We start from the raw sequence: 9,881 nt of genomic DNA, 5'->3' as shown, positions 1-9,881 counted from the left end.
TCATGGCCTTCTCCAGGGGGAACTCTTTGCCTCCCTTGATTTCTTCTCTAGAGAGAGAGTGTGTTTTACGAAGAAGGAAGAAGAAGATGGCGATGAAAAGTTTAAACAGACATTTTTGATGGCTCAGGTTTGTTTCGCCGGATGACCATCAGATCGTCGGCTCACCATCGGATCGTCGACTCACCATCGTTTCACCGGATCACCATCGACGAAATTATTAAGGTTCGTTTCGATGCTACCCACGCTGGGAGGAGCCCCCAAACCCCCTGCTGTAAGGGCAAAAACTCTGAATCAGGCTCCACAACTCATCAAGTTGAATGATGCTATCTACGCTGGGAGGAGCCCCCAAACCCTCCTCTTGTAAGGGCAAAAACTCTGAATCAAGCTCCACAACTCATCAAGTTGAATGATGCTACCCACGCTGGGAAGAGCCCTCAAACCCCTCTTCTGTAAGAGTAAAAACTCTGAATCAAGCTCCACAACTCTTCAAGTTGAATGATGCTACCCACGCTTTGAGGAGCCCTCAGACCCCTCTCCTGTAAGGGTAAAAACTCCGAATCAGGATCCACAACTCATTTAGTTGAATGATGCTACCCACGCTGGGAGGAGCCCCTAAACCCTCCTTCTGTGAGAGTAAAAACTCTGAATCAGGCTCCACAACAGTCAATGTGCAGGTCAGTCGGTGCTTGATGGAGCAATGTAGGATCTTCTGCTGGATGTGCACAGAAACAGAAAGAGAAGGGAGAGTGAGAGTGAAAGGGTTGATGTTCATGGCCTCCTCCAGGGGAGATTTCTTTCTCGGATAATCCTGCAGTGCAGAGACTGAGTCTTAAATAATCATCTTCGGGGCATTTAAGTCTTTACAACCACTCCTTTTCTAGAATCATCATTTTTTTGGCACCAATGGAGGAGAGGGTACTTAAGTCTTTGCAATCGCATCAAACTCCAACGCTAATTAATGCTGACAAATATGGGGATACGGGATGCAAATGCTTAAATACGTGGTGCTTTTTGGGACCCCTGAGCATGAGATGCCCTGTTCGGGGGGGGGGGGTTAACATATAACCTGCTTCGGTTTGAGAGACTAGTTGGTGCAGGAATAATAGGAAAGACACACTTGTCTGCTTGAGCCAATTGACATGTTGGTGTCAAATGGGTTGATGTTGTTATTGTTGTCCACCATGAGGATAACACACACCACGAATCTACACTCTTTGATCGTAGAACTGCAACTCAAAATACCATGCAAAAAAGTCGAGACACACATAAATCGAGAAACACGCACACACAAGACTCAAAGCTTAACATGATTCGGCGGTTCAAGCCTACATCCATGATTCCAACTCTCTATATCTCACTTCAATCACACAAGATGAAAGGTTCCTTTTATCATTGATTTATGTACAAGAGTTTGAATTACAATTAACAAGATTCACTTGTGAGATGGACTCCTCAACATTTTGGGGTTCTTCTGATTCTAAATCTTTGAACAACTTCCCATTTGGATGACCTTTATCGTGAACCTCATTTGGATCAGCCTTCACTATTCTTCTTGAAACTTCCTCCTGCTATAGTGGGTCTCACTTGTGATGAGGTTTCCACATCTTAAATATCCTTAACTCTACCCCATCCTCCACCTCTCTCTCTCTAACACCAAGACTGCAACCAATGCGACAGGGAAATATTTCTCATAAAAAGTCCCTAAAAAATCAGATATATTGTTTTTTTTAGTGTTTGGATGCCAAAATAAGATTACTTAGTAAAACCTAAAATACGAAAATCCAATGGATACTTGAATTTAAAAAACTAAAAAACTAAAAATAGGATACTAAAAAACGTGGAACCCTCACCTCCATCCACCCTCCACATCTCTTTCTCTCTCTCTCACAGTGAGTGGATTAGAGGGCAGTTATCTTAAAAACAAGGCTCACTCACTTGAGAAATTCTTTTCCCAAAATTCCATTGATAGATTGGTTATTTTTGCACAAAAGTAGCTGGGCGGTCCACACCCGGTAAAATAAAACTTTTTTATATTAAAAAAAAATCACAGGTCTTAATCAAGAACTCGAGTCGGACCGGGGTCTTGTATGAAATTTCACAAACCATAATCGGCTTCGTTTTTTTTAATCGAACCTCCTCCTTTCTCTTCACCAAACCCTGACCCTAGAGTTTGGTACGGTTGGGTCCGAGTCAAACCCGATCCATGGCAACCCCAAACACCCGTTGCTGACAAATCTTTTTTTTCAAGGTCATTATAGTAATTTTCTTCTCAACGCCCCCACCACAACCGCCGTATTTAAACCCATCCACGAATTCGTAGTTCATTCTTCCCTTCGTCTTCTTACGCCATGGAAGCTCTGCTCTGCCGAGAGCTCGGTGATCCGACGGTCCCGATGATCTCAGACTCCTCCCCGATCATCCTCTCTAGGCGCCACCCGATCCCCGAGCTCTCCTCCCAGACCTCCGTTAGGGTTAGGGTTTCGGCCACCAGCCTCAATTACGCCAATTTCCTCCAGGTCTTGGGGAAGTACCAGGAGAAGCCCCCGCTCCCATTCATCCCGGGATCCGATTACTCCGGTGTCATCGAATCCGTCGGCCCTGGTGCGAAGAAGTTCAGGGTAGGCGACCGCGTCTGCTCGTTCGCGGCCCTCGGCAGCTTCGCGGAGCTCATTGTCACCGAGGAGAGCGATCTGTGAGTAATCCCTTCCGAATTCGCCCTGAATTGCGTTTTTCCTTTCGTGAATCCTGTTTCCCGGAAATTGACTTTGTTGGGGTTTCGTCACTTGAGAGTGCGGAGAGCTGCGAGGGTTAGCAACTAGGGAAGGGAATCGAGTGAAAGCGATTAATTATTTGCGTCAATCTTGTGTGTTTAGGGTTGGGTTGATTCATGATTCTTTATAAGAGCTTAGCGCGTTTAGTCCAAACTTTATCCGGAAGAAATTGGTGTTAGTCGGTTGCAAAATGTATTGACGCTTTTTGCTGATATTGAGCATGGTTCAGATGGACTTTGGGTAGGGTTAGTGGTGATCTTGATAGTAGTTAATGAGGGCATTTTTTCTGTTTCCTGTATATAATCATCGCCTTTTCTTTTTTCTTTTTTGAAATGGGTGTAGTATCACCACCGTTTGAATATAGTTGGTAAAGCCCATAATGGAGTTTTGTTGCTACGTGCGAATGGTGAGGGGCCTTGAGTGCAAAGGAAGCTTAACTGTAAGGCCCACCCATCGAGCAGGGACGAAGCCTTAGTGATCCGACAGTGCTGAGTGCGAGGTCCGAGGAAAAATGGCTGTTTTCGAGGTTTTTCTGTCGGTATTTTTGAAGTTTTTGTTAGAACTGATGCTGTCTCAAAAAGTAGTTGCTTTTCTGAAAACCCTTGCGCTTTTAATTGTTTTCTTGATGAGCGTTCGTGGAGTTACACCCAAGTATGCAATCCCGACTATACACTCAGTAGTTACTGATTGCTAGTGAATAAACAAGTGGCTCAGGAGCTGTCTCAGCTTTTGTACCAGCTGATCCGAGCTCGAGTTGTAGGCTTGCGACCCGAGATTCAGCCTAGTTTTCCTCGAGCGACCCCTTAGTTTTCTCATTTCATGCCCGTGCTTGAGAGACATGATTATGTATAGTATTATTGCATGAGAGAATGTGGATGTTTTTTCGGAAGCATTACGTATGTCTAATTTCTTAATGCTTTTCTTTGTGTGAGTCCAGAAGCTTTGAAAAGTCAAGTTTCAAAATCCCCTTTCTCTTTGTTGTATTTTACTAAAGGGATTTCTTAACCGTTTAAACTTTTCTTTGTTGTTCAAACTCAACCTGAGCTTATGATTGTGATTGGATGCATGATACCGTGCCTGAGTTGGCCACTACTTCCTAGAGCCTGCTTGTTTGCTTCCGTCATTACTTTTCATGACGTTCGGTCGAGTTTCCCCTTTTGGCAATTTGGCGCATAGCTAAGCCACCCAATTTTGTACTTTGGGTTGCAACCTGCTGCCCAAAACACAGCTTCTTCACTGTACCAAGGTCCACATTAGTTTGGATCATCCTACTTCAGCATATTTAGATCTTTGTGAACTTTCCTACCAACAATCCACAACCTGTGAACTAGGTGACTATAGGTTAAATTTCTAGATAACCAATGTATCAAGCTGGATGAATTGAGAGTAAGTCGCTGTCCGTATTGTTTGAAAACCCTGTGTTCTATCACATGACTGATAAAATTGACACAGATCAGAGTGGTTGGTTTATGCAATAGGTTGACAAGATTCTGCAGATGAGTGGCTTAGATTGAAAGGCATTTGTTTTCCTCATGCTGGTCATTTGGTTCACTGGCTTAGACGTCCTGATCTTTTCATGCAAGGAAAACCCTTTTTCACATAAGAAAAAATGAACTGGATTGTCCTGCCCAAGGCATGAGTTGACTCCGACTAGGCAGATTGCAGGTCACAGATAGTTGAGCACTGGTACTATCAGCACAGGCCAGAGTTGGGTCTGTCTTTGATTTCTTGATGTCTTTGGTTCTCTGATATGAGATGCCATATCTTCAGTTTTCCTGTGTCCTTCAAAGCTGCATAAAGTCCCACTTTGCTTGGATTTTCTTTAAATGGAAGAAGCTTCCCCTTTGTTGTCAGGTGAATTAAAACAGCATTGAATGTTGGGAAAATGTTTTTTAGTAGGGTTGCCTTATTCTAATGCAATCTTAGTAACTTCTTTTTATTGGTTATTGTAAAGGTATTTGGTTCCTGATGGTTGTGATCTAGTTGCTGCTAGCGCACTCCCTGTTGCCTTTGGCACTTCACATGTGGCGCTTGTCCATAGAGCCAACCTTACTGCAGGTCAGGTATGAACTTTTTTATCCCTTTTTTATCTTTCCTTTCATGGACAGAAATTTGATTAGATTCTGAATCTCCTGTTCAATAGGTCTGTTTTTCATTTTAAAATGTATTTCTCTTTGCATTGATGTAACAACATTAAAAAATTAAAAGGTTCTAAACTTGTTTAACAAGGTAACTAGCATTTTCCAGCATAAATAGGGAAAGGAAGTGAAAAGGATTGACCTTGTACTTACATACGGATACGGTATATAAGGAATGGTGTGGCATGCCCTTTAATTGATGCATAGAAACTTGGAAGGACCATGAAGGCTTTCTATTATGCTGAGATTAATCCTTTTGGCATCAAGCAATGAACATATGAGGGGAGCAGAAACGCATATTTGGTTTCCTGTGGTAATTCAAACTTCAACATCTAGAGAACAGTCACTTATAGTTTGGATTTAGAAGAAAAATAATCACCATTATAGCATAAGTTCTCTTGATGTTGTTGAACATACTTTGGGGTCAAACTTTTCATTACATGATACAGTTTGAATCATTTTGATATATCTGTCAACCATGACCATGATATTGACAATTGACTTAATAAACACAATCATGTATTTATTTTGGGTTATTAAACTATTGTTGAAGTTGTGTATTTATTTGGAGTTGGTTCTGACATGACCGATTTTTGAGTGGTACTAGGAAGAAATGTTCAATGAGTGTAGAAGACTTTTTTCATGGATAAAACAAGCAGATGGGATTATAAATGAATGGAACAGAAGGAAAATCTGATCCAAGAGCTCATATTGAAGTCAGGTATATAAGAAATTGTGACAGATTCAAAACTGATAAATGACTATAATAAATGAAATTGCTTGCAATAGTAAAATGATTTATTTGGTTGATTCGGTGGCTATGGTACCGGGACACGCCATTTTACCCTCAGTACCCGTGTCGACACGCGTGTCCCCGTGTCGACAAACGCTGACACCAAGACACGCCATTTTACCCTTTGTACATGAAAGTGTATTTTCAATTTATAATTATTTTTTCAGTTTATAACTTTATATTTTCAGTATATAATATATATATTAGATATAGCATATATATTTAGATTATATTCAGTTTATTTTGAATTTATTTTGTATTTATGTGATATATATATATATATATATATATATATATATATATATATATATATATATATATATATATATATATATATATATATATATATAGTTGTGTTCCCGTACCCAAATTTTTCGGAATTGCCGTGTCATACTGATGCAGAGCAGGACCAGATCGGGCCTGTACCGCGTGACTCAGGCACGGCCAGGGAACCCGACCCACAGGGGATGGATGATCGGACCCAGGAGCTGGATCCGAACACAGGTAAGGTGACCCGATGCAGGGACGTGACCCTGCGCACCTACTCCAGACGAGGAAAGGCCCGGATCATCCCAGATCCATCTACAGAGTGAAGACGTCTCGGGTCCAGAACCGGACCCGTGACCCGGGTCCACTTACATCCTTAAATGCCCTATTCTAGGGTTGCGTGGGGCAGACGTGATTGAAATTTCAGCAGCCTTCTTTGATATTGCCTTTCTGCAGTTTTCCCTTTTGATTTCTTCATTTCGTTCATTGTTACTTTTCTTCCGACTGTTTCATTTTATTGTTAGATTTAAGTTTCATTAAAATAAAAAACAACACCGTCATTTTCGGTGATCTTTCTTCTTATTTCTGCACATTGCACGACCGTGAGGGTCGTGCCCTCATTTGCCGAAGCCAAGAACGTGAAAGTCGAATTGCTCGCTGCATCACATACCCTCCATACCTGTACCTGTACCCGCACCCACACCTGTACCCAGGTGACATAGTCCGGCGGGTAACCTACACTAGCAAGGCAATCTGGTGATGAGATGACTTACCAAATCAATGAAGACAAAGGGCAAAGAGATGACAAGTGAGGAGATTAGGACCATGTCAAGCGCATGGTTTCCAGAGGTGTGTGTGTGAATCACATGAGAAATCTCAGCCTGCTTTCCTGTGTATCCAGTTTTATTTTGTTTGCTAAAGTAACCTATGAAATTTGATTCACATGGATAAGAAATTGATTCTTTCTCTAGGATTGTGAGTTCTTTTTTTCACATTGTGTGTGTGTGTGTCCAGAATCCAGATTCAACCATTGATGATTGGATCTGCTAGCAGGGAGGTCTCCATCAGATATTTGTCAAGGAACTGGAGAAACCCTGGATGGAAAAATAAGAGGGGAGGGAGGAGAAAAAGAAAATGGGAAGGTCAAGGTTTGAGAATATGCTGAAAAGCTAAACATTACTAGAGAATCCAGCAAGTTATTGAAGGTCAGAGCTTGCTGATTCCGAAATCCCACCAACACTCTCCCAAAGAAATCCACTAAAGGGCAACCACTGTGTTGGAACATAAGAGGACATGATAAAGAGCATATACCTGGCCTGGTAGGGAACGTGCAAGAAAGATGGAAGTAAACGAATACCAAGCTTGCAAACTTCTTGTGACATTCTCTCTCTCTCTCTCATTTGTGTATTTGAGGAGGCTTTAGAAGATGACTATGTATACTTTTCTTTTTCAACCATTGGGGTTCCTACCATTGCAAGAACTCAGGATTAGGTCACTCAATTTACAGAGGACATCTGAACAGATAGGAGTTTGATTTATTTACAGAAGGACCTGAGTTTCATGTATATTTGTTTACAGGTCTAAATATTATCTTCCCTACAATAGACTTATTTGGCCATTGTCATATTTGTAAACTTTTTCTTTGTTCATGTAAATTCTAGATTCTTATTTTAGGATTTACATGTCTACTCCCATTTGGTTTCCTTTTCTGCTTTGCATGTTCATTATTTGATGCTCCTTTTAATGCTCATTTGAAATTTCACTGACATTATTATTTTTTGAATCTCAAGTGCAATATGAATTGTGTTGTTAACATATATTTACAGGTTTTACTTGTCCTTGGTGCTGCTGGTGGTGTCGGTCTCTCAGCTGTTCAGATAGGAAAGGTTTGTGGGGCTACTGTCATTGCTGTGGCAAGGTACTTCAGTGCAATTCGAAATCTACCTGCATTGATTAATCAATTTTTCATATAGACCCAATATCACTTGAATCACTGGACTCTTTGGAAGTTTCCTTTTACACACACTGAGCATATTTACTTTGACTATCGAAATTACTGAACAGAGATTAATGACTCAACATTGCTGGTTATTCTGTATTTCAGGGGGTCTGAAAAAGTGCAGTTTCTCAAGTCACTGGGTGTTGATCATGTCATAGACCTAAGTAATGATAGCATCATAGAAAGTTCCAGAAGATTCCTAAAGGGCAGAAATCTCAAAGGCGTTGATGTTCTGTATGATCCTGTTGGTGGAAAACTTCTGAAAGAAAGCTTGAAGCTTTTGAATTGGGGAGCAAAAATTTTGGTCATAGGATTTGCTAGTGGGGAAATTCCTGTTATCCCCGCAAATATTGCCCTTGTTAAGGTAGATTTGAGACCATTCCCTGCCAAAACTTTAAAATTTTACATATGATTGCCTAATGTTGAGCCTGATCTAGATCTAAGACTAAGGAATCATGCTGGCTGTGGCTTGGATAGCCCTGATTGAGTGCTTTGCATCTGTTGGGAATTCATTCTCGTGTGCTATATATGCAGTTGTTGCAGATGCATTGAGTTTTGTTTTTTGCCAGCATTTGGATGCCGAGTTACTGACTTGAGGACTTGATTTTCATGAAAGTGCTAACAAACTGTGACAATTGCTTCTGCAGAACTGGACAATACATGGGCTATACTGGGGAAGCCATAGGTTACATCAACCCAAAGTTCTCTCAGAATCTCTCTCTCAGCTGCTTTCTTGGCTCGCCAAAGGCTTGATAACAGTACACATTTCTCATACTTTCTCTCTTTCAGAGGTTGGTCAGTGATTCCTTGCTTTATAGCTTCTGCTTTTTATTAGGAGTTTTTCCTCATATTTATCTTGATATGCTTTTCTGCTTCCACACGCATATTCATGTCTGCATTCATATGCATCGATATGCATGTTTGTCCTTGATCATTCATTTTGAGAGATTTTGTTGGTGTGCTTTGGCAGGCCAATCTTGCATTCTCTGCAATCAAAGATAGGAAGGCAATTGGAAAAGTTATAATCAAATTCAACGACGGAATGGCCATGAAATCCAGGCTTTGATCATGTGAAAGTATGTAATTCGCAGGGGGTTTATTTTCTGATATTGGTTAAATAATGAAGTACCATGGGATTGAGAAGAGCTGCTGGTTGTGTTCCATGATAATTAATCATCAATCTTTGGGCTTGTGATGTTGCCCATCGAACTTGATCAATTTGGTCCTGGACGTGGATGGCTCCTAGATGCAGTTGTACACACGGTCATGCCCAACTTTTACTCTATGTCACAATGTTTCGTCGACTTTAGAACGCTTGATTCGGATTCAAATCTAAAGTTCAAATTTTTTCAAAATTGGACAAGTGGAATTTTTTGTTTTTTAATCAATAAAAAACTACTTTTTAAATATTTTAACATTAAAAAAGTTTTTTTTGAAATAAAATTAAAATATAATAAACTAATGTTTAGAAATATTAAAATAATGGTGTACGTGTTGGTGTCCGAGCGTGTTTGCTCGTGTCACCAGGGACTTGCTGCCAAAATGGCGTCTCCCTGTGACAGCTTTGTTATACTGCAGGCATGGGACTAGTTGCAATTGCATTAGAGCGTTTATTCTGAGTTCTACAAGGGGGATTGTAAAATCAAACTACCAGGAGTTTGCATTGGTCTTGTGGCTATTATTATTATTATTTTTTTAAAGGCAAGTACATCTATCTTGGTGAATAGCTTAGAAAAGAAAAAAATGGCCTCTCTATCAGATATACAAGAATCGTCTTCTTTTAGCAACAATTGAATTTGCTTTCTTTGTAGGTTTCTATTGGCTAAAAGATGAAAAGAAAATGTGAATTATGGTCCCCCTCTTTTAGCCAACGGCATCAAGATCGTTAACGCCACTGGGCTTCCTCCAAAAGA

At 40.6% G+C, this 9,881-nt stretch overlaps 1 protein-coding gene across 1 annotated transcript; it reads left to right on the top strand.

Annotated features, from left to right (window-relative positions):
- Window positions 1-2,318: 2,318 nt before the first annotated feature.
- LOC149846329 (GroES-like zinc-binding alcohol dehydrogenase family protein) lies at window positions 2,319-9,242 on the top strand. Its single transcript, XM_089997949.1, has 6 exons — window positions 2,319-2,692; window positions 4,726-4,834; window positions 7,796-7,887; window positions 8,074-8,332; window positions 8,616-8,759; window positions 8,939-9,242. Exons 1-6 carry the CDS (start codon window positions 2,349-2,351, stop codon window positions 9,032-9,034), a joined length of 1,044 nt encoding a protein of 347 aa, XP_089854075.1. The 5' UTR covers window positions 2,319-2,348; the 3' UTR covers window positions 9,035-9,242.
- Window positions 9,243-9,881: the final 639 nt, after the last annotated feature.

The sequence above is a fragment of the Nuphar pumila genome, chromosome 2 (assembly GCF_984573655.1).
Source record: "Nuphar pumila chromosome 2, dmNupPumi1.hap1.1, whole genome shotgun sequence".
NCBI classification, from domain to species: Eukaryota; Viridiplantae; Streptophyta; class Magnoliopsida; order Nymphaeales; family Nymphaeaceae; genus Nuphar; species Nuphar pumila.
The sequence above is the reverse complement of the archived record's forward strand: the minus strand, read 5'-3'. Positions and strand labels throughout refer to the sequence as shown.